This window comes from Sceloporus occidentalis, unplaced genomic scaffold (genome assembly GCF_023333645.1).
Source record: "Sceloporus occidentalis isolate IW3139 unplaced genomic scaffold, rSceOcc1.0.p SCAF_4, whole genome shotgun sequence".
Lineage (NCBI taxonomy): Eukaryota > Metazoa > Chordata > Lepidosauria > Squamata > Phrynosomatidae > Sceloporus > Sceloporus occidentalis.
Window position 1 is genome coordinate 114,431,739 of NW_028316984.1, and position 26,595 is coordinate 114,458,333.

Genomic DNA, 26,595 nt, shown 5'->3' on the forward strand with positions numbered 1-26,595 from the left:
TGAAAACTTTCAGACTTCCCTCTTTTTCTCTGGCAAAGACACAAAAAAGAATACAAACACATGTAACCAGTCATATACTTGCATGCACAGAGGCCAGTGCAAAAGTTAAGAGCCTTCTGAACATGGCACAGTGTGGAACCTTGCCTGAGTAATTGGTTGTCATCCATCTAGCATGAAATGTTGATTAAATATATTGTCGCTGCCTTCTAGTTGTTTCTAACTAATTGTAACCCTGAAATAAGCCTATCACAGGGTCATATTGGCAAGATTTATTCAGAAGAGGTTTGCCATTGCTTTTCTTTGAGGCTGAGAGAGTATAACAAGTCCAAAACCACCCAATGGGTTCCCATGGCTGAGTAGGATTTTCAATCCTGGTCTCCCAGAGTCCTACTCCAGTACCTAAACCATTATACCACGCTGGTTCTCAAAATCAATATTATACAAGATTTTTTCCCTAGTTAATTTCTGGAAGAGATTTTTTTCTAAAGCAGGAATGGGTATCATGTGGCTCTCCAAATGTTATCAGATTGTCTGTCTCAACATTCCTCAGCATTGAGTAGGGCTACTGAGTCTAATAGTATCTAGTGGTTTGAATGGTTCTCACCACAGTTTTTAAAGTTAATTCAACATTTTCCAGTCAGCTGCATAAAAGGGATTATGTTGATTTTGAAATGTTCCATGCCTTCAATATAACACAGTGACATTATGTTCTTTGGATACATGGTTTCTCCCTTATTTATATTAATCAGCTTTCTTGATTCTGAGAAATGAAAGCTGAGACTTGAATGCCAAGTATGCTTACTAGGATGTAGATACCAATGAGTGCATTAACATTTATTGAACAGTAAACATGTATATGACTGCAGTGAGAATCAATTATAAAACGTGTATATATAACGTTCAGTCACCTGTTGATTTATGGACATCTCATGAACAGGGTTTTCTTAGGCATGAATACCCCAGAGATGGTTTTGCCAGTTCCTTCTTCTGAAATAAAGCCTACATCCAGGTGCTATTAAGCCATCTCTCTTTTTTGTACTGAAGTCAGTTACCCATGAACAAATTCCAGCAAACAATAAGAGGGCAGACTTCTCTAAATCCAGTATGTAGGCAATTGTTAAGACCAGGATAAACCAGGATGTTCTTTCATTTTTCAAACAAACAATCATTTTATTGTATGTTTTGCTTTGGGTTTAGTTTTAATAACATCAGTAATTTCTGAACTTTGCTTACCTACTGACTTATATTTCTGCTACATAGAATCCCTGCAATCTGCTTTTTATTATTGTACTTGTAGTACAATATAAAATATGGCTCACTGTGAGGAAGTTCAACAAATTATTAATGCTAGCAATACTTTTTGTGTTCTCTACCTATTTGGTTTATAGTTTAAATGCTTACATTTACGGTTAATTTAAAAGTGGTTTCAGTACTTGGACTGGGAGAAGCTTCTAAAACTTGGCACCCTCACCAAAATGTTTCTCTCTGACTTCCTTCCCAGTTGCTCTTAGGACATTTTGCAAAACCCCAGTGCCTTACAGTAAACAAACCTGTTTTTCTTTCCAAAAGTGGAACCTCACTGCTATAATGTATAAAGGCAAATCTATCATCTGCCAACTGCTGCGTTTCCCCGAAACACAAACTTTCACAGTAACACCTCATAAATTAATATTTTAAGATGTAACCCTGGTGGCGCAGGGATTAAATGCCTGTACTGCAGCCACTCACAAACCATAAGGTTGCGAGTTCAATACCAGCGAAAGGGCTTAAGCTCAACTCAGGCTTGCATTCTTCCGAGGTTGCTAAAATGAGTACCCAGATTGTTAGGGGCAATTAGCTTACACTTTGTAAACTGCTTAGGGAGTGCTTAAGTGCACTGATAAGCAGTATAGAAATGTGCTTGCTATTGCTATTGCTGTTTAGGAAGTTTGGATTGCCAAGACAAAACATATTGTGGACATTTCAAAACAATGACTACAAAGTTGAAATGGCTGATGGCATTGGATTTTGGAATGTCAGTGTTTTCAGGACAGAGCATTTGGTCTCTAGAGGTACAATATTTATTTTTGGAAGCTATAATGTATAAATCAGCAAATAATGGAATTAACACCAATAGGAATCATGAATGAGTGGGGAGGTGCACAGTCTTGTGTTGTTGTTACTACTACTACTATAGTGCACTCTTGGTATCTGCTGTGGTTTGGTTCTAGGATATCCTGTGGACACCAAAATCTGTAGATGTTCAGGTCCTATTCTATACAATGTCATAGTGAAATGCTGTCCCTTATATAAAAAAAGCAAAATCTAGGTTTGTGTTTTGGCACTATTTTTAGGGGTGGGAGATATTTTCAACCCATGGATGGTTGATTCCATGAATGTAGAATCCATAGATAAGGAGGGCCGACTGCGTCAACATCATCGTCAGTAGTAGTAGTATTTCTTGCCCTTTTCCCAATTAGGGACTCAAAGGGGTATTAATAAAAGACACGATTAAAAATTTACAAGACAAGATCTAAAATGAGATTAAAACTATTTTAAAAAATCAGATTAAAACATTCATCATTAAACAAACATACACACACAAGCACACCAATTAGCAATGTCCAGTGCATTGTGTAAAATAGCCCTATATGGTCACTCCTCAAATGCCTGCTGGAAATATCTGTACTGGTTTGTAGAAAGTAGGAATGGTGTCCGTCTAGCTTCTGTGGGAAGGGAATTCCAGAGCCTGGGATAGTCACTAGGCATGCCCTCTCCTTTGTTCCTACCAAATGTACCTATGAGGATGGTGGGGCAGAGAAAAGGGCCTCTCCTGAAAGCAGATGCTGGTTCGTAAGGGAGAATAAGCCCTTCACATAAGAGCCATTTATGGTCAATGAGCCTTGGATATATGAGTCTTTCAATATCTCTATGATATACAGATACAACTCACTTAAGCAAGTGGATGTATGCCTGGGCATTACGTCTTTAACATAAAATTTGGTACCTGAGGCAGAAGTAACATGGAAAGAATAAGAAAAAGTTCTTATGTCATAAAAGAGAGAGCGGTTCAACAAGTTCTTTGGCATTGTTTTCCTTTGCTTCAGCCTTTAGATCCTGGCTGCTGCCAGTGACCCTTGAATCCAGGCCCCTACCTACACAGGAGGTCTAAATGATAAGAGAGGGGAATAACTTAATGATTTCTTATAAGATGGAAGAAGACTAGAAAGATACTGGAATAAGCCATATCTACTTTCCATGGTAACCTTTGTCTCCTTTTCCCATTCTCTTACTTGTTCTGTCCCTCGGTAGGAAATATGACTCCATCTCCCATCATTACTTCCTATTGGCTAGGATGGCTAGGGCTGCAGTCTTAACAAATTGGGGTGAGGCACACAATCCCTTCCTCTATCCTGTTCCTTGCTGTCCTTGACCCTTTCACTATGTCGATCAGCAGTTATTACAATGGCTCCTTTGTCTATCTGCTCAGCTGGTTTTAATTATGGTGTATGAACTGATACTATTACCAACAGCAGAGCTATACATTGACAAATTATTATTTTAGTACCCAATTTCCTTCTTTCTCTCTGCTGTTGCAATTTATTTGCCTCAAACCATATTGTAAAATTATCAGACACCTGAGCTACTATGTTGTGTACCAGTAACAACATGCAATCCTTGGAGAAGGCAACTTCTGACACACTCTACAAACAATAGGAATTTTTGGGTCGGTTTTTCAGGCTGTGTTCTGGAACAGTTTATTCCTGATGTTTCATCAGCAGCTGTGGCTGGCATCTTCAGAGAATGCTGGAATGGAAGAGAGCAGGGTATATATATGTATAGTGACAGAGCCCTCCCTCCACGGCCAACTGTCATCATTCAGCCTGGAGGGAGGGAGGGGGCGAGTCCAACACCATCGGGACCTGCCCTGAAGTGGCAGAGCCCTCCCTCCACAGCCAACTGTCATCATTCAGCCTGGAGGGAGTGAGGGGTTGGGTAGGGGCTAATTTTGTATTGCAATTTTTACTATACACCGCTATGATCATTGCGGAATAGCGGTCTATAAATAAAACTTATTATTATTATTATTATTATTATTATTATTATTATTATTATACTGTTGGTTGAGAGGAGGTGATTTGCATGTTAATCTCTGTATTGTTCTGTTGTTGAATGGGCAAGGCCTAAGGGTGTCCATTTAATTAATGATCCATTGTCTGCTGACCCCCCCCCCTTGACCCTGGGTGGTTTTCATTTCCACTTCCTGGGTCTTGATTTTGGTGGTTTTTGAGACTGGTAGCCAAACTTTGTTTACTTTTAAGGGTTTCTTCTTTCCAGTTGAAGTTGTCCAGATGTTTGTGGATTTCAATAGCTTCCCTGTGCATTATGACCTGATAGTTGTTGGCATGGTCCAGAATTGCGGTGTTTGCAAATAGCATTTTATATCCCGGATGTTTTATAACATGTTCTGCTATTGCTGATTTTTCTGGTTGACCCGCTCTGCAGTGTCCCTCGTGTACCTTGATTCGTGTTTGAACTCTGTGTTTGGTGGTCGCTATGTAGACTTGTCCACAGCTGCACAGTATGCAGTAAACTCCTGCAGCTGTGAGAGGGTCTCTCTTGTCCTTCACTGAGTGCAGCATTTGCTGGATTTTCTTGGTTTGTCTGTAGATCATTTGGATGCTGTGTTTCCTCACCAGTTTCTCTATTCTGTCTGTGACTCCTTTGTATGGTAAAAATACCTTCCCTTTGGGTGGTTGTTTGTCTTCACTCCTCTGGGTTTTTCTGGGTCTGGCAGCCCTTCTGATATTTGAACTGGAGTAACCATTAGCCTGTAGAGCCCAGTCTAGGTGCTTCGACTCATCTTCCAGGAAGTGAGGTTCACAGAACTTTTTGTGCGGTCTACCAGTTTTTACTGTGCTTCTTTTTTTGTCCTGGGTGATGGTTGGAGTTCTTGTGTAGGTAACTGTCAGTGTATGTAGGTTTTCTGTGTACTGTGTGGCTTAAACGTTGGATGACCAGGACATCCAAGAATGGTAATGTTCATTCCTTTTCTGTTTTCATCATAAATTGGATGTTTCGGTGGATGTTGTTCAGATGGTTCAGAAACACGGTAGCCATGGGAAGCCCCTGAGCCCTGTGATAGCAAACTTTTACATAGAACACTTTGAAAAGCAAGCCCTGGAAACAGCACCAAAAAAGCCCACAACATGGTTCTGATATGTGGATTTGGAGGCTTAGAGAAGATCTTACAGATTAACACTTAAATCACTTACTCTCAACTAAGGGTCACACAGTATATATATACGCCACTCACTGTCATGCCAGCATCCTCTGAAGATGCCAGCCACATATACTGGCAAAACATCAGGAATAAACTTCCAGAACACATCCACATGGCCTGAAAAATCCACAGAAAACTATGGATGCTGGCCATGGAAGCCTTCAATAGGGAAGTGTTCCAGAGACCGAAAAATATTGTTGACAACCAGTTTTTGTGCTTGATATTGATGTATTGCTGTTAGTTAATATCTCTATGCTTATCTCTTTTTAGAAGATGTCATGGTGGCATATATGTTCCATTTCCATTTTATAAAGTGATGGATGGGTACAGAGAGCCCTTCGCTTCATCTACCACTTGTTCAGGGGAAAGTAGGATAGGAAGGTGGAATATAAATGTATTAGATCAGTGATAGCAAACCTATGGCATATGTGCCAGAGGTGGCACTCAGAGCCCTCTCTGTGGGCACCCATGCTGTCGCCCTAGCACAGAGTTTGCCAGAGTTTCTTACTAGAAAGCCAGAGGGACGTGGCACTTTCCAATAAATAAGTGGGGTCTGGGTTGCAGTTTGGGCACTCAGTCTGTAAAAGGTTAACCATTGTATTATATAATAAGTGAGAGTCATGACTAAATAGAGTTTTGAATCTGATGAGAGAGCAACAAGATGACCAGTGTATGACATCAGCTTTGATAATTCTCTGTGTGCATTGCAACAGGCAGTGGAGCCTGGTGAATCGATTCAGAATTGTGGATAGTTTTGAAAGATAACCCTTGGAAGAGCTATCCTAGTGGCTGAACCTACTTTGGGGGTAAGGTTCAGCATGGTTAGCTTCTTTGAATTCATACTTTTAAGAGCCCTGGTGGCGCAGTGGTTAAATGTCTGTACTGCAGCCACTCACACATAAACCACAAGCTTGTGAGTTCAATACCAGCCAGGGGCTCAGGGTCAACTCAGCCTGGCATCCTTCCGTAGGTCATTAAAATGAATATCCAGCTTGTTGGGGGCAATTACCTTACACATTGTAAACCGCTTAGGAAGTGTTTAAGTGCACTGATAAGCAGTATGGAAATGTACTTGCTAATGCTATTGCTACTTGCTATACTGGAACCTAGAATGGATTCACTCCCCACTGGCATCAGAGCACATTGGTACTGCTGAGCTCTACTGGGTAGCAGTAGCATTTATACTTCTATACCACTTCATAGTGAACTCAACATTCTAGGCAGCTTACAATTTATATGCCGATTGCCCCCAACATGCTGGGTACTCATTTTACTGACCTACGAAAGGATGGAAGGCTGAGTCAACCTTGAACCCTCTGGGATCAAACTCACAACTTTGTGGCTGCAGTACTGGCATTTAACCACTGCACCACCAGGGCTCCCAGGGTAGGGAGATAACTCTTCTGATGGGGTCTGTGAAACAGAGTTTGGTGCTTTCTCTTTTACTCAGATCTTGCATGTTTAAAGTACATGTAATTCCATGGTCGTGGGTGGTTTACTTCAGCATCTACTAGCATTTAGAAAGAAATGTCCCCAGGGAGGAGATACTTGCCTTTCATTGGGGATTGGGAGTAATCCCTGGGCAAAAAGGCTGATGTCTTTATGCCCTCCACTGGTTCTGTCTGTCTCGGTATACAGTCTCTCCTATACCTTCCCGTACACATACCTTTCTTCTCTTCCCCACACTGCAGGCTAAACCCAAGTGGAATTTAGGGACCTGTAGAGCCACATCAGTTTAAAACAAATGTAGGAATTAATATTTTTCATTGATTCCTTTGAGGGTTAAAGCATTTCCCAAAGAACAGACTGCTTTAAAAAGAGCTTGGAGTGGTGGGATCCTTCTGACTTTTCCCATCAGTGTTCACTGAGAGTATTAGACTGATTAAACAAGAGCAGGCAGTGTGGGCTGTGGGCTATGAGACACTCCTATATCTATTTCATTTTATTTTATGCTACTCTGCCCTGTCACACTGGAAAAATTTAAATTTTAAAAAATGTGCTGCTAAAAGTTGGCAACATACTGTTAAATGCAGAATACAGTGCAACTGAATAGCATAGTCAATTATCTTGTCAATTGTCAGTCTAAATGCAAACTGTGCAGTGCATTTGACAAGTGCAGTCAATTGCTTTGTCTTGCTTTTGTGAACTTTGTAAAGCATTTCCCCATAATTTGGAACAGGAAGCCTTTCATTTGGTGCTTGTGCTGGCACTGCCACTGTATGTGCTATTCAGGTAATCTAAAATTCATGGTTTCCAAAGTTGATTTCAAATTAAATATTATTCCATAATGAAATAAAATCTCACTCTAATTCCTCCTAACATAAATAAAATTAATTAATGTTAATCTTAACATTATTTATTGAATTGTAATTAATGCAATATTTAATATACTGAGAATAAATTGATTTTTTCAAATAACAGTTTATTAATTAACAGTTTATTTATTAAAATTTTAATTCTTAGTGATTGTGGTTGGATTTCCTCCCCCAATGCTGCAAATGCATTTACAGTGGTGCCCCGGGTTACGAAATTAATTCGTTCCGCTGTCAATTTCGTAACCCGAAAGGCTTTCGCAAGCCGAATTCCCATAGGCGCTAATGGGGAAAAGCTGCGATTCCGTGTGAAATCGCGCCGAAAAGCACCAAAAGTTTTTTCGTAACCCGAAAAAACTTTCGTAACCCGGAACAATGTTTTCCAATGGGATTTTTTCGTATCCCGAAAATTTCGTAACCTGGGTATTTCGTATCCCGAGGTACCACTGTATAATCAAATTAATATACAGTGGTCCTTTCCACATTTGCTGGGGTTAGGAATGAAGGACCCCTGTGAATGTGGGAAAACCACAAATAAAAAAAACTTCTTTTTACCTGAGAGAATACTTCTCTAGGAATCTCCACGTCCTCCAGTGCAACTCTGCTCAACATTTGCTAGATGTTAATCATAGAATCATGCTGGAGGACCTACAAATACCTATAGGAGTGTTTTCTCTGGGAAGTTCTAGGTTCTCCAGCACAACTCTATGGTCAGCTTCTGGCAGAGTTGTGCGGAGGACCTAGGAATTCCTAGAGAGAACATAGTAATCAAAACTGCAAAAGTCAAATCTGCAATTATGGAGGGGTGACTGAATTTAAATGTTTATTTTTATCAGATTTATTTTAATTTATATTAGTTATACTAATGACAACATTCTGTGTTGTACTATTTACCCTTGATCTACACCCCTATTCAGATATGTGGCCCTCAAGCAGTAGGCCAACTAGAAATAGTGCCCTTGAACCTGTTCCAAAATGCAAGAACTCCATGGTAGTCAATGTGTAAATTAGAGTTATATCTCACTTTTGTGATGGGCCTTTGTCTTAGATATTACTTCATATGGTTTGGCCCCATTACCCCCTGTCTGCTAATGCTTCTGCCTGAATATCTCTCCATGAGTGTCCCTGGTGAACAATGAAGCCTGGTCCCCTAGTTTGTGTTTACTTCGGTTATCTGTCGCGGCTGTAACTGGGGGTGGGGTGAGGGTGGAGGTGGAATAAAACTTACTTCCTTACCTTACTCTTTACCTTTTTTTTTATCTCATAGCTGCCACTTTCTGGACATATGGGGGCCTGTGGGTTAAAATTTGGAGGAATGAGGTCTGGGTGAAGTTTGTTGATTTCATTAGGGGTCTGCCACTTCATGTCCTTTAATTCAGATCTTGGAGACTATTTCTTGCCTCCCTGTTGGTGTTACGATGCATCTCATTTCCCCAAGAGAATAGATGTACATTTCACCTTCCCTAGAAAGATTCTTCTTCCTCTTTCTCCTCAAAAGAAACCCTATGGTAGTGAGTAGCTCCTGGTTCAGTCATCACCTAAGGCCAGAAGAAGCTAACTACAGTGGGCCTTTGGTATCCGCTGGGGTTTGGTCCCAGAACCCCTTGTGGATACCAAAATCTGTGGATGCTTAAATCCCATTAAATACAATGGCATAGTAAAATGTTGTCCCTAATATAAAATGGCAAAATCAAGGTTTGTCTTTTGGAATTTATGTATGTGTGTTCATATACATATATATATTAATATTTTCAAATTGTGGATAAAGAATCCATGGATATGGAGGGCCGACTGCATCCTGTGTCAGTATCAACAACACTCCAAGAGCTATAGAAAGTTTTAACTTCACTAAGTCTGCAGTAAGGTTTCTTCAGCTATGCTTCCTTATACAGTGGATAAGGCTGGACTTAAGGAGTTTATCATTTTAAAGCAGGTGCAGCCCTCCAGATAGCAGTAGCATTTACAGTGCACCCTTGCCTTATGCGGGGAATCCAAATAGCGCGTATGCTCAAGCCATATTGAAAATAATGGGGCTCATGTATGATGTGTGGCGCAGGCGTGCGTGCACATCATTAAAACTTCCGTCTTACTTTCAGCTTATGCTGAAATCCGTGTAAAAGCCACCTGCGTATGATGCAGGCGGCACTATACCATTTATCACTGAACACAGCACTCTAGGCAGTTTACATTGCCAGTTGTCCCCAGCAAGATGGGTACTCATTGTACCAACCTACAAAAGGATGGAAGGCTGAGTCAGTTTTGGAGCCCTGGGATCCAGAAGTTAGCAGTCTTCCACTTTCTTTATCCTAAGGCATTCTAGTACTTGTGTGTGTGGGGGGGGGGGGGGGGTGGAATTTAGGGACTGCAAAGCATGAACATCTGGAGGGCCGCACTCCATTAGGAAAGCATAAGGGTAAGTAGTTTAGTCAGTTTAAAATTATTTCACAAACCATAAAAGGTGATAATTATTGTTGGAGGGCAAGGTCACCTGTCCCCAGGATCAAGCCTCAAGGAGGCATGATTGCAAGACCATGTATCTTAATAGAGCCAGAATTCTAGGTAGCTGCATATGAATGTACATATAAAGGCTTTTCTATTACTGTCTTTGCAATTTGGTAGATGTTTTCAATTTTAAATAGCCGAAGTTTAGCACAATTAATGAAGCAGATTTTCCTCTCTTAGGTACACCCTCAGACATCTCATCAGACAAAATCAAGCTACGTGTACAACACAAGATAGAAGATGGAGTACCTCCTAACAAAAGAACGAGGCGGAAACTGATGGAATCTCCTCTGACAGAGCAAACTCCAAACCGTTCCAGTCAGCTGAGCCCTAATCACCTGGGGGACTCTATCAGCAAAGCACTCCATCCCATTGTATATACACCTGAGGCCTGTAGGAACCCTGTCAAGAATTTGTATACAAAAACTGTGGTAAAGTCAGCGCTGCATATCACAAGCCTTCAAGAAACAAACAGCTGTACTGAACAAGGGCAAGAACCATTAAAACAAGACAGCCCCAGGGACATTACGCACCACAAGACTTCTGAGAGCCACTTAAACACAACGGTTACTCTTTATGAAAGTGATGACAATAGTACAGATTACCCTTCAGACGTATCCAGAAACAACTCACAGCCAAGTAACAGTAGCAGTGTTTTACAAAGGTATTGTTGGGGGCAGGGATCTTCTTTCCTTTCTCTTTACTTTTACCTTTTCCTTCCCCCCTCCCTTTTTTTTTTTTTTTTTTTTTTTTTTTTACACAGTTAGCATTGCCTTAATTCACAATCTGGTGTGTGATGGAAACTTCAGCTGTATCTGCTCTGTAGAAATAATGTAGTTTGGTACTGCTTTAACTACCTTGGTTCAGTGCTATGGATTCTGGGATTTGCAGTTCTGTGAAACATTTAGTCTTCTCTATCAAGAGGTCTGGTGCCACAACAAACTACAGATCCGAGGATTCTAAAGTACTGAGCCGTGGCAGGTAAAGTGATGTCAAACTCCATTATTTCTGCAGTGCAGATGCAGCCTTCATAATGAAACAAGACTATAAAGTAGCTTTCCCCAACTGAGCACCCTCCAGATGTATTGGAGGAAAACTCCCACCCACCCCTGGCTAGCATGCTGGGGTCTTGGAAGTTGTAGTCCAGCACATGCAGAGGGCACTCAATGGGTATGCAGTCTGACATGATAAACTGTTCAGACCTGTTGAAGAGATCATGTTGCCTTCTCTGCAGTGGGTTTTTTTTCCTCCTTTGTGAGCTGGAGCTCATGGGCCTAAACATGACAATACAAGAAAAAGGAGGAGAGGGGAAAAGGAAATATTTCAAGTATAGGAAACTTCAACTCCAACGATATTTACTGGAGCTGCTGGTTGTAGTGTGAGCTATGTGGTAGGCAGGTTTTGCAGAACCACTGAACTATTCAGTTCAGCGATAGCCCCAAAGAGAAAATAAGTGGTGTTTACCTCTCACCAGAATTCTCTTCTAATGCTCCCCCAAAGTAACTCAGATAATTGGGAAAGCCTCCAGAGCAAATGGATGGGGGTGGAGAAAAAATCCTTACTGTTTGAAGCAGATATTCCATAATGTTGAAAGTTTTGCACACTGTTCGGCATCTCTGAAAGATACATCTTCAGACTTCACAAGTGGATAACAAAACAGAAAACAAGGTTCAGTGTCTGTAACTGTTTAAAATCGTAACCACACATATTCTGGTTGCTGGATGGCTGAATGAAAATTTGTATATGCTGACTTTGAAAATGGCATAAATGTCTTAAAATGGTGACTCTGGCTGGATACAGACCACCCCTTTGGGGTGGCCTGCAGGCGCCGCAATCCCCGCCGGATAGGGGCCTGAGTAATCACAGCAGCAGCCCCGGATGCCCCAATCCGCCACTTTTCCAGGCCTCGGGGAAGCGGCAAAACACCACTTCTCCCCAGCCTGGAAAAGGGTGTCCTTGGGGCTTCATGCCTCAGGACACCCCAGGGAGCTGCTACCGGGAGAGACCCCTGGCTTCATTCCCGCAGCCGTTTGGTGGCTGCGGGAACGAGGCAGTCCCCAGGAAGGAGCTCTGTTTCAGAGCTCCTTCCGGCGCCACTGAAAGGGCACCACAAGCGCCCTGCAGCGGCATGAGCATGTCACGCCCATGCCACACCGTTTGGCTGCGTCGCGGTTGTGACGTCATAATGATGGTGCCCATGTATACAGGGCGCCGCCATTATGGCACGGCAGGTACATGGTAGGGTTGCGGGGCATCTGTAAAGGATGCCCTGAGGCAACCCTAGCACATCATGACGGCGCCCCATAGGGCCCGTCTGTAAAGCACCTCTGTCTCCAAAAATATTGTAGCATTATCAGAAGTTCAGAGAAGGAACCAAAATAATCAGGATCGGGGGGGGGGTTCCCTCCTCCACTACAGAAAGAGCTTCGTTTGTGTTTGTGTGTGTGTGTTCATGTATTTAAAAGTCAAAGCACATGTTTAAACTTATGCTTGAAGTGAGCAGAGCCTGAGACTCTGATACAAAAGGGTGGATATATATTTTATAAATAATGCTGTACCAGAAATGTTCAGATGTTGTATTTTTTCCATGGAAAATTTTCCCCACTACATATACTCATTTGTCTGTCTACCCATAGTTGTCTGGGCTGTTGCATTATAATCAATCCTTTAGTAAAACAGAATGTTCTACTAGTTATACTGAATTATTTTTTTCGTAGATTGAAATTGAACAGATAAGTAGTTCAGAGAGTGAGTGTATGAAGTAGATACTACAGTTATACCTAAACAAACAAAAGATAAACTGTTGATATAAAATATAAAATTTATCAGGTATGGATCCTAAAAAATAATGTTCTTTCAAATACAGTCATCCCTCGGATTTGCGGGGGATCCGTTCTGAGACACCTTGCGGACTCGAAATTCCATGAACATTGAAGTCCCTCCCACATACCCCTTTTCATCCCCTGCCTCCCCTCCCTCCTTACCGTCTTCTTCTCTCCCCCCCAGCCTAGCTTTGCCCCAGGGCTGGAGGGGCCTTCCCTCAGTCTGGCAGGGGCTGTAATCCACGCCCGTCCGTCCACCATGGAAGTTTGCCTGCCTGGCATTCACATGCTCCCCCCTCCGCCACACCCAATGAGTGCCCACCTGCTTCGCTTCTCGTTCCTGTCGCCTTATGATTGGCTCAGCTGAGCCAGCTCCAGGGCAATGGGGATGATATGGGAAGCAAGCGGGGGCAGGGGGGGATGCTTCCCATCTCGTCCCTGTCACCCTGACACTGGGAAGCAGGAAGGCAAGATAAAGAGAGTTGCTCAGAATGTATCATCTTGGTTTCAAGAGAACTGTGGTGCCACTACATCTATCTTTTAGTTGTTCATTCATTCATTCATTCATTCATTCATTGCAGACTTGGCCTTCCTTCACTGTTAAATAGACAACCAGGCCCCATACACGAGAAGCCATCTTATATGGCAATGACATCTGCTGCAGAGAGGAAAAGGAAAATGTTAAGGTATGAAATATTACATGGTAGTATGTTAAAGTTCTCGTTTTATTTTTATTTGTTCAATTATTTTATTTATATCCTGCCATTCTCCTGGTACAGGTCTCAGGGAAGCTTACAATGAATTAAAGCAAAAATACAGCTGAAACCTATTTGAAGTGAAAGTTTTAAAAATATTAAATTAACAATTCTATGGGAAACTAACTTTAAGCAGTTTTAAAACTCATTAAAGGGCAATTAAAAGGATACTTCTCAGATTTTTGTCTTTTCTAATGGTACCCTGGGGAATTTCTTTCGTTCAATTTGATGACATGTTGGTATAGCTTATTCCTTTAGAGATGTGCACAGAATAAGGGTACAAATTAGCTTTTGCAAAATGTGTATTTGCACAAATGTTTGTTTTATGTTTGGAGAGCTTGTCTCCATCCTCACTGGTTGTAGGATGAGGAAGAAGGTAAGCTGCTACCATTGCCTGTCTGCCGCATCTGCCTCAGCCACACTCCTTTGGGCACAGCTTTCTCTGATTCATGCTTCTCAACAGAGAAAGGTGCAGGGGGGCCTGAGTGTGCAATGCCATGTGCCTCTCTTGGTGGTGGGCTCTGCACTCTCACATGTAATGACAAAAGGAAAGGAATCTGGCCACTTGGATACTGCTCCTTTTGAGGGACACCTTGGGAGAGAGTGGTGTCTGCCACAAAGAGAAATGCATGCCCCCTCCCCAGGTCTTTCTTATCCAAAAAGCATAAACAAGAAGAAGAAGAGATGAGGGAAGGAAGGCTGGTCAGCCAACCACTCAGTCACTGCTCCCCTTTCATCTGGTCACCTTGGGATCAGCAACTGAGCAGCCAGCTGGCCTTCCTTCCTTGGTGCCCACCACCAAGAGAGCTGCCTGGCTTCATGCTGGGGGCCCTGTACTTCTCTTGACAAAGGAAGGAGTATCTCCTTCTTCAATCAAAAAGCACAAATCAGAGGCTGTAGAGAGCCAAGTGTGGCTGAGGTAGACATTGCTGCACAAAGTCAATGTGGTGGTGGCAAGGTGGCAGCCCGTCACGGGCCAGGATGGAGAAGGGTGTGCATGGGGAATCAGGGTGGTGGCGTTGTTTTCCTCCCTCACTGCCTCACATCAGGAAAAGGCAAGGAAGAGCCCTAATTGGTGGCAGAAACCATGGATCTTGCTTGAGCGAAACTACAGGTACCAGTCCCACAGATACAAAGGTCATACTTTACTCCCCTTCTCTTTCTGCTTTTGCTTAGTTGTACCATATCATGTTGTTTGAAACCAGAATTGTGATTCACATCAGGTATGGTTGGCTAAATAGGCCAAAGTTGAAGCTTGTTTGTTGGAAACTGTAGTAATTTTTTAAGATTTAACAGATGATTTATCTAGACAACACAGAAAACTACAGGCAAGTGAATGCTTAAGCAAACCCTTTCAAACACCAGAAAAGAAGGAGAAGGGGAACACAATAAGTCCAAGCCTTGCTGTATTGTTCATGCTTGTTCATGTAGTACTAAACTGATTTTGAACAAACATTATGTTGTGAGAATTCAGAGGAGCCCTGGTGGCGCAGTGGTTAAATGCCTGTACTGCAGCCATTCGCTCAAAACCACAAGGTTGCGAGTTCAAGACCAGCAAAAGGGCCCAAGCTTGACTCAGGCTTGCATCCTTCCGAGGTCGCTAAAATGAGTACCCAGACTGTTGGGGGCAAATTAGCTTACTTGCTAATTAGCTTACTTGCTGTTCACCGCTATGATCTTTGGAATAGCGGTATATAAATAAAACAAATTATTATTATTATTATTATTATTATTATTATTATGGTTTAAAACTGTTATGCTGTGAACTTTGTTTCATCTTCTTTTCTCAGTTCCTCATTGAGCATTGGGTTAAAACACCACCAAGGTCCTACAGCTGCAAAACGTATTAGACAAGATGTCATGTTAAGTAACAAACCTCTAAGAGTACCTAAAGACACAGGTAAGTGTCCAATCAACCATTTTTAGTAATTATTTCCAAATGTAAGCAAGATGTGGCTCCATCAAGAAGTCCAAGATTACAGGCTGACCTTTTCAGTTTGTTGTTCTCTGTGGTCTTCTGCTGTGTTAATTCACACAGTCAAATTAACTGATATACTGTACCTACCTAATTAGTAAAATATAGGGTGCTTCTGCTTGACCTGCAAGAACCAGTTCATGTAACAGAAAGGGGAGAAGTCAGTGAGCTCAGAAGTGAAAGACAGATTCCATGCTAAGGGTCATTAGGAAAGGGGGTCAGAAATAAAACTGCAGCTATCTTACTCATAATGCCTTTTTACATCCTTGGGACATTATATACAGTTGTGGTTGTTATTAGAAAGAATAAAACAGTTCTGACAAAGGAGAAGGATGTTAAACAGGCCTTTGGTCTAATTTATGCTCTTGCATATTCATCCTTACATCAGAGCTATGAGATCTTCATAAACAGGTCCTTCTTTAGCTGTTACACCCTCTGGGACTGATGATATCTAACCCAATATAATTTTGAAACTGGTTATGTGAACTGGTTGGCAGTAAAGACCTGGTTCTTTTAACTGTCTTCCAGCAAAATTAATGTGCTCCTTACATTATTCATCTAGTCAGAATGTTGTATGTAATTTTTTTCTCATGAGGTGTTTTATCAGTACTCCACACAATGCTGCCCTCATGTTAATTATTTGTAGTAAATGTTAGGTAATAAAGGATACCAGCATCAGTTACTGTAATTGCATTGTTAAAGAACCATGCAGTTGAATGCCTAATGTTGAAGCTGCAGCACACTAGACATGCTTAGAATCTCAAAAAGCTTAAAATATTCTAAGACACATACTTAGGCCTGTCATTATTATGGTAACAGTGCTGCTGCTGCTGCTGCTGTTGCTTCTTCTTCTTCTTCTTCTTCTTCTTCTTCTTCTTCTTCTATTTTTTTTTCTTTTTCTTCTTCTTCTATTCATATCCCAGCTCCCCCACCCCCAAAATAAGTAAAACAACACTCTATTAAAATTAAATTTCTTCTTCGTGGTCTCTGCGAATCATACAAATGGGTTTCACTGCGCCTGCGCAGTGCTGTTCGGAACCTACTGGAATCACTGGGCAGAGTTCACTCTGCAACATATTGAAACTTTTTGGCGGTAACTCCGCCCACCCGTTATAAGGCCCCTGCCTTCCCGCTCTTTTCCCCAGTTCCTTTTTTCCGCCGCGCTAGCTGCTTCAGAGGAACCTTCGCTTGCTTTGCTTGCTTGGAATCACTTTCGTTTTTTGACTCGGACTGTATCTTGATCATTCTTTCTCTCCCGCCCCTGGTAACTTCGGACCTCGGACTGTTGACCTCGTTTTCGGATCTCCCCATCGACTTGACGACTTTGAAATGCCTGCGGCTTTTAAGAAGTGCAACATTTGCAAGGGCAAGATGCCCGTTCAGGACCCGCACTCCACCTGCCTGCTTTGCCTTGGTCCAAGTCACGACCCTAAGGCCTGCGCACTCTGCAGATCCCTCTCTTCCCAGGCCCGGAAAAACCGTGAGTCCCGGCTTACTTCGGCGATTGCCTTGGGGTAATTGCAAGAAAGGGGTTCGCGGTCTTCTTCTGTCCCGCCTCTGCCGCCCCCCGCTTCATCTTCTCGGGCAAGTGTCTCCAGCGTGGGATCGGGGAGAGCCGCCGTCCCCAGCGTGGTGTGTGTCCCGGCCGGGACTCCTTCCACCACCGCCGATGTGGCCCGTGGCTCCAAACCGCCCAGTGCCACCGACAAACCCTCCAAGCGCCCCCATAAGTCATCGGGGACTGAGGGTACCGAACGGGCCTCCAAGCCAAAGGAGGGATCGGAGGGCCCCCGTTCGAAGGAGGCTCCCAAACCGGAGGTCCATCTCGCCTCGCCTTCGTCCTCCAAGGCATCCAAGCCGGTGCAAGGGACAAGGTCCCCGAAGCCCTCGTCATCGACGCCGGCTGCTGTCCTCCTGGACCTCCCGGACAACCCGTTCTTCCCATCGGAGGAGACTCCCAAGTCTGGGAAGAAGAGGCACCATGACAAGGCGGACCGTGATCCGGCCCCTAAAAAGGCCAAGCCCTCCAAGGATCGGCCCATCACCGACCCGCCGAGGGCAAAGGACAAGCAGCGCTCCCACTCCAGACAGGCCCGCGCCTCCGCCTTGCCAGCTCCATACCAGGAGCCGACGCCGGTAGACCAGGGGACCCCGGTTACATCCCTGCCTCCCCCGGCCATGGACTTCATCCACGGGACGGATGACGCCCCTCGCTCTCCTGATCATCGGTCTCCTTCCCATCCGGCGACCGATGATGAAGATGACTTGGCCCACATACAGGGGATCCCGGACCTCTTCTACGACATGCAATCGCGCCGCTACTACATGTCGGTGCCGGAGGACAGAGCTCTGAGGGAGTTCACCAGGTTGAACCCTCACCCCGTAGACCGAGCCGACCCGGCCAGAGCGGTTCCCACTGTGTCGGTCTACGAGAGGTCATCATCGCCGTCCCGTAGACGCGAGAGGTCGCCGTCTCCACTCCGTGCACGTGAGAGGTCGCCGTCCCCATCCCGCAGACGCTCCCGATCGTCAGTGGACTTCGCCCGCCCGAGATCCCAGGTCAGGGTGACGGACCCTCTCTCCTCCGACCTGGATTCTGAGGACGAACCGCTGCCACCTTCGGAGGCACCCTCGGATGACGATGTCCTCTCGGGTTCGGCCTCCCCTCAGAGGATGCACAACCCAGGGCCGTCTTCACCGTCGGACGACGTCAGGGCCTTCACAGAGCACGTGGTCAGGATGTCACGGGCACTTGACATCGAGCTCGCATCCGCGGGGGATGACGCGGAGGACCCGGTCGAGCGTAGGGTTCATGGACGGGTCCCCACTCTGCCATGCCTTCCTCTCCTTCCTTCTCTCCAGACCATCGTGAAAAGGTCCTGGGATGCTCAGGCCGCCCTATCGGCGCCCTCCCGCAAAGTCCAAGCCCTCTATAGGGTCGCCCCGGCGAGTTGCTCCTGGTTGGCAGAACACCCCAGACCAAACTCGGCCATTTTGGAGGGAGCCCAGCATAGCTTCGTTCCGAAGCAGGCTACTTCCCCTGTCGACAAAGAGGCAAAGAAGGTTGATGGATTGGCAAAAAAGGTTTATTCGGCTTCGGCTCTTGGGGTCAAGGCTACCAACTACACCGCCTGCATGGGGGCCTATATCCAGACCCTCATGGAACGGATCTCTCCCGTTGTTCAGGACGTCCCAGATGACATCCAGAGGCAGCTGGTGGAGATCAGAGACGAGGCGCACTCCATCGGAAGCTGGCTAATCACCACTTCCAGGAACATGGCGGACTGCTCCGGGAGGTCCATGTCAGCTGCCATGGCTCTTCGGCGCCATGCGTGGCTCAGGGCCTCCGACCTCAACCCGACGGTTAGAGCGGCAATTGAGGACATGCCGCTCGACGGGACCGGCCTCTTCCACGCCGAGACCGACGACCGCCTGAACCGCAAGTTCAGGATGAAGGCGGCGGCGAAGAAGCACGGCATGTCCTCAGCACCGGCTTCTCCGTTCCGGAAGCGACAGCGCCCGTGGCAACCGCAAGGTCAGTCACAAGGGACCTTCTCCCGGGACCGACAGCCCCAGCATCAAGGTTCTCAGAGACAGCGCTTCCCTTCGCAGTCTTCCTCCTCCTCTGGCCGTCGCACCTTCCCGCCTCGGTACCGCAAGTCCCGCCGGCAGGATACCGACCAGGGGAAGAAGAGAACCTGAAAGGACGCAGCGCGCTTCGTCTCCCCTTCATCCCTCTTCTTTTTGGACATCTTGAGGCCCTATGTTAACACCTGGGCCTCTATAACATCGGACTCGTGGGTTCTTAACATCGTCCGTAGGGGTTATGCCCTCGAGTTCCAAGAGCTCCCTCCAACTGGAGCCTTCATGTCCACTCCCCCTCGGACACCCTTCTCGACGAAGTGCGCACCTTGCTTGGTAAGGGGGCAATCTCCCCTTTGCCGCCCGACCAACATCCTTGGGCCTTTTTCTCCAGGTACTTCACCGTACCTAAAGCGGATGGGGGCATCAGGCCCATCCTGGACTTGAGACAAGTGAACTTGTTTTTGAACTACCGTCGCTTCCGAATGGTAACCTTGGCCTCCATTCTGCCTCTCCTCCACCAGGGCCTGTGGTTCGCGACTGTCGATCTGAAGGACGCCTATTTCCACATCGGGATCCGAGAATCCCACCGGAGATTCCTCGCCTTCGCTGTCGGCTCCGACTCGTACCACTACAACGTGCTCCCGTTCGGCTTGGCCACGGCCCCACGAGTCTTCACGAAGTGCATGGCACCGGTGGTGGCATACCTTCATCAGAAGGGCTTCATGGTTTTTCCCTACCTGGACGACTGGCTCTTTGCAGCCGAATCCCAGGAAGAGCTACACGAGGCAGTCTCATTCGCCTTGCGCCTCTTCGACTCCCTTGGGCTGGTTGTCAACAGGGAAAAGTCCCACTTCACGCCGACCAGACAGGTCAAGTTCATCGGGGCCATCCTCGACTCCGACAACTGCCTAGCCTTCCTCCCTCCGGACCGGTTTCAGGCCCTGGCTACATCCCTCAGGCCGTGCATCTCACACAGAAGGATAAGGGCCAGAGACGTCCAAGTCGCCCTGGGCCACATGGCATCGACGACATTCGTCACCCCCTGGGCAAGACTCCGTCTTCGTCCTCTCCAATCCTGGTTCCTCTCCGTCTTCTTTCCGTTCAAGGACCCACCTTCAAAGTGGCTCACGGTACCCAGACCTATAGCCGCTTCCCTCAGATGGTGGCTAGACGGCTCCAATGTCTGCACCGGGATGCCTTTCCATCAGCCTCAGACACAACTGACGCTGACAACCGATGCATCCCTGGAGGGATGGGGCGCCCACCTGCTCGACCTTGTCGTCAAGGACAGGTGGTCCGCACAAGACAAGCTCCTCCACATCAACGCTTTGGAGATGCTCGCAGTGGAGAAGGCTTTGAGAGCATTCGAGTTTGCTGTCTCGGGAAGAGTGGTCCTCCTGAGGACGGACAACACCACCGTGATGTACTACATCAACAAGCAAGGTGGTACCAGGTCCAGGACCCTGCTCGACCTCACGCTCCGCATCTGGAACTGGTGCATCCAACGACGTGTCCTCCTCCAGGCGATTCACCTTCCCGGAGAGGACAACGAACTGGCAGACCGCCTCAGCAGATCTCCGTCGGTGTGCCACGAGTGGAGGCTCCATCCCGAGACGGTCAGCGACCTTTTCGATCGGTGGGGAACCCCCCGGATCGACCTCTTCGCGACCAGCTGGAACAGCCACTGTCCCCAGTTCTGCTCCAGGAAGCGATTCGACGGATCCCTTGGAGACGCATTCGCTTTCCTTTGGACGGGGGAGCTCCTCTACGCCTTCCCTCCGTTCCCTCTCATCATCAGGGTGGTGTCCAAAATGACAACGGACCGCTCGCAGGCGATCCTGATCACCCCGTGGTGGCCGAGACAACCGTGGTTCGCATCCCTTCTCCACCTCTCCAGGAGATGCTTCCTCCGTCTCGACCCGCGCCCGGACCTGCTGTCGATTCAGGACGGACGAATTCTCCACCCGGACATCGAGAGCCTGCCGCTGGTGGCTTGGCAGATCCGGCCCTGACCGCCTTGCCGGAATCGGTTAGGACGGTGATCCTGGCTGCCAGAAAACCTTCCACCCAGCGTTCTTATGCCCTGAAATGGAGGAGATTTTGCCTCTTCCTTGACCAGAAGGGCTTGTCTCCTGCACAGGTGTCCACTCCAGTGGTGCTGGAGTTTTTGATGGCGCTTTTGGAGGGAGGGCTGTCCCTCACATCCATCAAAGGCTACCTTTCTGCCATTTGTGCAAAATATCAGTTCGGGGGGAGGGTGTCTTTCTTTAAGGATCCCTTGGTGAAGGGCTTTCTGAAGGGTTGTGCCAACCTATATCCTCCTGTGTCGGTACCAACACCGGCTTGGAGTTTGGAGTCGGTACTGTCCGCTCTCCAATCCAAGCCCTTTGAACCCATGGCCACAGCGGACTTGAGACTATTGACTTGGAAAACCGCTTTCCTTGTGGCCATCACCTCTGCCCGTCGTGCGGGCGAACTCTGTGCCTTACGGAGGGACCAACCATTCCTGAGGTTCCACAAGGACAAGGTGGTCCTCCGTATGGACATCACCTTCTTGCCGAAGGTGGTGTCTGCTTTCCACATGTGCCAGGACATTGTGTTGCCCACTCTAGCATCCGATCCGACGTCGGATGACGAGCGACGCCTGCACTCCCTTGATGTCAGGAGGGCGCTGGCGTTTTACCTGGACAGAACTGCTGCCTCCAGCCGGTCCGAGAGACTCTTTCAATGCTACTCGGAACCGAAGAAGGGGTTGCCCGTGTCTACGCAGAGGTTCTCCAAATGGGTGGCTGGTACCATCCACCTCTGCTATGAACTGCTGGGCAAACCTCTCCCTGGCAGGGTTCGGTCACATTCCACAAGAGCTGTGGCGACATCCTCAGCATTCCTGTCTGGGATTCCTCTGGAGGATGTCTGTAAGGCTGCTGTCTGGTCCCAACCCCTCACCTTTATTAAGCATTACAGGTTGGACACCAGGGCCATCCGAGACGCAGCTTTCGGGAGGGCTGTGTTGGTCTCAGGGTTGCATTGAATGCACTACTGATGTATTTGTGTTATGCAGTTTACACTGTTTTTACTGTTGAATGTTGGTTTGCACAACTTCCATGGGATCGGTCTTGCATGACCTCTGTTCCCTTCTCAGGTTTAGCAAAGTTATTGCTATTTTATCGGTGCATGAACAAAAGACTGACTCTTCATGGTTCAAGGTGTTTATTTGTAATAAATATACCTTTGGTTTACCATAGCTTTGGTCTCAGGACACTCCCTCCGCCACATACCTTAGCTTGTCAGTCTAAACCCATTTGTATGATTCGCAGAGACCACGAAGAAGAAGGACAGGTTGCTTACCTGTAACAGTATTTCTTCGAGTGGTCATCTGCGAATACATACAAATCCCACCCGTCCGTCCCCTCAGTGTCCTGCTCTCATTGGCTCTCTTCCTTCGCCTGCTTGGCGGAAAAATTGCGGAACTGGGGAAAAGAGCGGGAAGGCAGGGGCCTTATAACGGGTGGGCGGAGTTACCGCCAAAAAGTTTCAATATGTTGCAGAGTGAACTCTGCCCAGTGATTCCAGTAGGTTCCGAACAGCACTGCGCAGGCGCAGTGAAACCCATTTGTATGTATTCGCAGATGACCACTCGAAGAAATACTGTTACAGGTAAGCAACCTGTCCTTCTTAGGACAGAATAGCTTTCACTTGTCAATAAAAGAACAACAAGGAGAGAGATAGCCTAGCTTTCTAGATGGCCCTCTCCTGTGTTCCCCCCAGATGTGCTTGTGAAGTTGATGGAATGTCATGACAAGGGCCTCCCTCAAAAATTTTAGAGCACAGACGAGGTCCTATAGAGACAAATGGTCCTAAAGGTTGTTTAGACCATATAGATATAACCTACAGTTTGAATTGCACACAAAGGCAGACTGATATCTAGAGGAGCTGGAAATCAAGAGTTGTATGTTTCCTGTAGCCAGCTGCAGTTAACAATCTGTCTGAAGCTCTTTGATATAACTGAAGGTTCTGAGCATTTTTCAAAAGCAGAACCACATAGAGCACATTACAATAATCCCATCAAGAACGTACCGTACAAAAATAAAAGGTTTGATAGGTCTGTACACCAGCTGCTTATCCTTTCACATATGAAGTTTGTGACCCATGAGGTAGCATGGGAACACACTACTTCCCTGTGAAAACAGCTCTACCAATGCCCAGTTTGTTTCTAAGCACAGTTCAAAGTGCTGGTTGTGATCGATAAAGCCCTACATGGCCTAGAATCATAGAGTTGAAAGAGACCACAAGGGCCATCCAGTCCAACCCCCTGCCATGCAGGAACTCTCGATCAAAGCATACCGACAGATAGCCATCCAGCCTCAGTTTAAAGACCTCCAAGGAGGGAGACACCACCACTCTCCGAAGAAGTGTGTTCCACGGTTGAACAGCCCTTACTGTTAGGAAATTCCTCCTAATGTTGAGCTGGAATCTTCCTCCTAATGTTGTGCTGGAATGCTAAGCTGGCCTAGGTCCAGGCTGTTTTGCATCTCTCTGTATGCACTTGCTTGAGCTCTGATATCATCAGGAGATAACCTTCTCTCAATTCCACCACCTTCACAAGCACAAGAGAGGGCCTTCTCAGTGGCTACTCCACCCATACACTGGAACTCCCCAAGGAGGCCAGAACAGACGCCTGCCTGTTGTCCTTCTGTTGATAGGCAAAACCCCTTTTTATTCCAACAGGCTTTTAATACAGAAAGATTTTAAAAAGTGGGATAGGGGTTGGTATATTGTTTTAAACTGCACTGTTTTTAATAGCTTTCTAATGTTTTAATTACATTTTATTCTTTTAAGTAGACATTTGAAGTGTTTTAACACTGTAATTAGTTTTAATTCTATTTTATTATTCATTTTTTGTATGTTTATAACTCTGCTGCTCTTTTAAACTGTGAGATACCTTGAGTCTCAATTTTCGGAGAAAAGCCGGATACAGATTTGTTCATGAAACAAAGTTTGTTTAAACTGAATCATCAGAAAACAAAGGTGTTACTATCTGAGCCACTCATGTGGACAGTTTTGAATTTTTGAGTATTTCAGATTTTGGAATTCCAGATGGAGGATACTCAACCTGTAGTGGATTTCCAAAGTCTTAGTTGTAACTTCTTTAACAAATTATTTATTTGTATCCTACCTGATTGAAGGTTGGGCCTTTGAAGGCAAGGAAATACATTAGCATTAATTAGCAGAGTCTTCCCAAGGTCAACTTGCTTGTATGTGGTCCAAGAACTTAAAACAGTTTGGTATAATCTTTGCAGTATGGTGACAGAAGACAGTGTGGTTGACAATTCATGGCATGAGTCATAATGTGAACATGAATGGAGCCAAGACTCTTACGAGAAATTCTGCATGTTCATAGGGAGGAAGACAGGAAGTTCTGATCTGGCAAGACATAGGTAGGAACATAGGAAGTTGTATTACACCAAATCAGATGACTAAGCCAAAGTAACCCAGAATGGTCAAAGCTGAATGGCAACAGTTTTCCAGGATTTCAGGCAGGATTCTTCCCTAGCCAAGCCATATTTGGGGCTGCAGGGAATTGAACCTGGGACCTTCTCCTTACAAAACATGTGGTGTACCACTGAGCCATGACCTATTCAGTGAAAACTCTTTATGCTAGAAACTGAATTAGCATAACAAGTATTAGTGGCAGCAGAGCACGCATTTCTGTTTATGTATTACAGAGGATTTTTATGACAAGTCAGTTCATTTTCAACAAATAACCATTTTCTGAGAGTCTTATTTATTTATTTATTTATTTATTTATTTAAATAAATGCTTATTAGTCATGCATAGCTTTCTGAGCAGCATACAGAGTAACAGATTTAAGAATCTAATAAATATTTATTTTGGCAGAACCAAAGAGGCTGTCTCCAGTCACCACGCACCATATTTCAAATGGAGGAAAAGCATCAGTGACAGCCATTCAGACCAGGTTCTGATAGAAAAAAATTCCTTTTATGTACTCTGCCCCAAGTCATCCAGAGTTGTGTATGTTAGCACTACAATCCTGTTAATAACTACTCAAGCATTGGTACAATTGAGTTCAATTGGATTTATTGTTAGGTAACTGTATATAGGCAAGGTTTTAGCCCAAAACTAATCCACGGAATGGTGTTTGGAAAGACTGGTAGCTCCTCAAAAATGTTCATGGTATGCTTCATAAAGCTAATATCAGTTAACAATTGGCCTGCTGTTTTTTGTGCTAACTGAATGTATATCCCGTCTTTCTCCCAAAATGAGATTCAATGTGGTGGTGTCTCTGTTTCTGTCTTTTTTCTTTTTATAACATGGTTTATTTGTTGTTTCACAGGAATTAGAACAAGAAGCTGGAAGCAACACAATGCACTAAGAAGGCCTGTCAAAAGTAATTTCAAAGAAAATGTAGCTGTAGACATAAAACCAGGGGCACCAAAAACTGCATTTTGAATGGCTCATTTCAGTTGAAATTAAACATTACTCTGTACAGATTTAATTTATTAACAAGGGGGTAAGACATGGACTTACCACTTTTCCTTTGTCTGTTTCCCCCTTATCTGGGTGGTACTCCTTGGGATAACATATTGCACTAAAATGCCGCTTGAGAAAGCATGTAAAATAAAACTAACCATTTTAATATACAAACAGCATGTCTGGACTTATGGTTCACTAGCTATTCTTACATATTTGGAAACCTTATTAAACATAACAAATATCACATTAAATTCTCTTCCTGTCAATATATTTCAGCAAAATATCTCATAGTAAGCATGATGTCGAAGGGCTAAATACATTGTTTGACTAGAAATATCCTATTGAATCCATGGGAAATGTTTGTTGACTTATCAAGTTCCCACTGATTCATGGGTTGTATTATGTGGGGTTATGGGTTGGGATTTATTAATAATAATAATAATTTGTCCCAAAAGATTTAGGTTCCACTATAGAAGATGCAGGCATCCTTGTATTTTTCCTTTTAACAAGTGAGCAACTTCTTATATGTGTTTTCGGAATGCATGCTGACCTATTATTGCTGGGGTTGGGAAAAGCCCAATCTGTAAACTGCTCTTAAAAGAGGAGATCATGTCCTGTTAAATTGGTTTGACTAGGATTCCTATTGATCCATCTTTCCTTTTTCAGTTTTAAAAAAATCTATTTCTGTTCATTTCTATTCTGTAACCTTGTTTCATGTCTTTTTGTTCATTTTAATTATTCTTACCACACACAGAATGTGCAAGATAAGATAAAGTGTTTTTAAAGAGAAAAATGGTAGCTAGTGTTTAGTTTCCAACCTTTTACTTGACTTCCTGAGCAACTTGAATGGAAAATATATCATTTAGCATTATTCTTTGTACTAGTC

The 26,595-nt window shown here is 45.0% G+C and overlaps 1 protein-coding gene across 4 annotated transcripts in view; it reads left to right on the forward strand.

Moving 5' to 3' along the window:
• Positions 1-25,877, forward strand: part of KIF18A (kinesin family member 18A) — a 65,747-nt gene extending 39,870 nt beyond the window's left edge. For 3 of the 4 annotated variants that reach the window (XM_089521315.1, XM_089521317.1, XM_089521316.1), the window contains 4 exons: positions 10,258-10,741; positions 13,481-13,585; positions 15,445-15,554; positions 25,570-25,877. In XM_089521315.1, the coding sequence (XP_089377441.1) occupies positions 10,258-10,741; positions 13,481-13,585; positions 15,445-15,554; positions 25,570-25,685 (815 nt within the window). In that variant the 3' untranslated portion in view covers positions 25,686-25,877. Of the gene's footprint in view, positions 1-10,257; positions 10,742-13,480; positions 13,586-15,444; positions 15,555-24,514; positions 24,653-25,569 lie in introns of all 4 variants that reach the window. The other variant, XR_016280933.1, reaches the window with a different exon arrangement.
• The last annotated feature ends 718 nt before the right edge of the window (positions 25,878-26,595 follow it).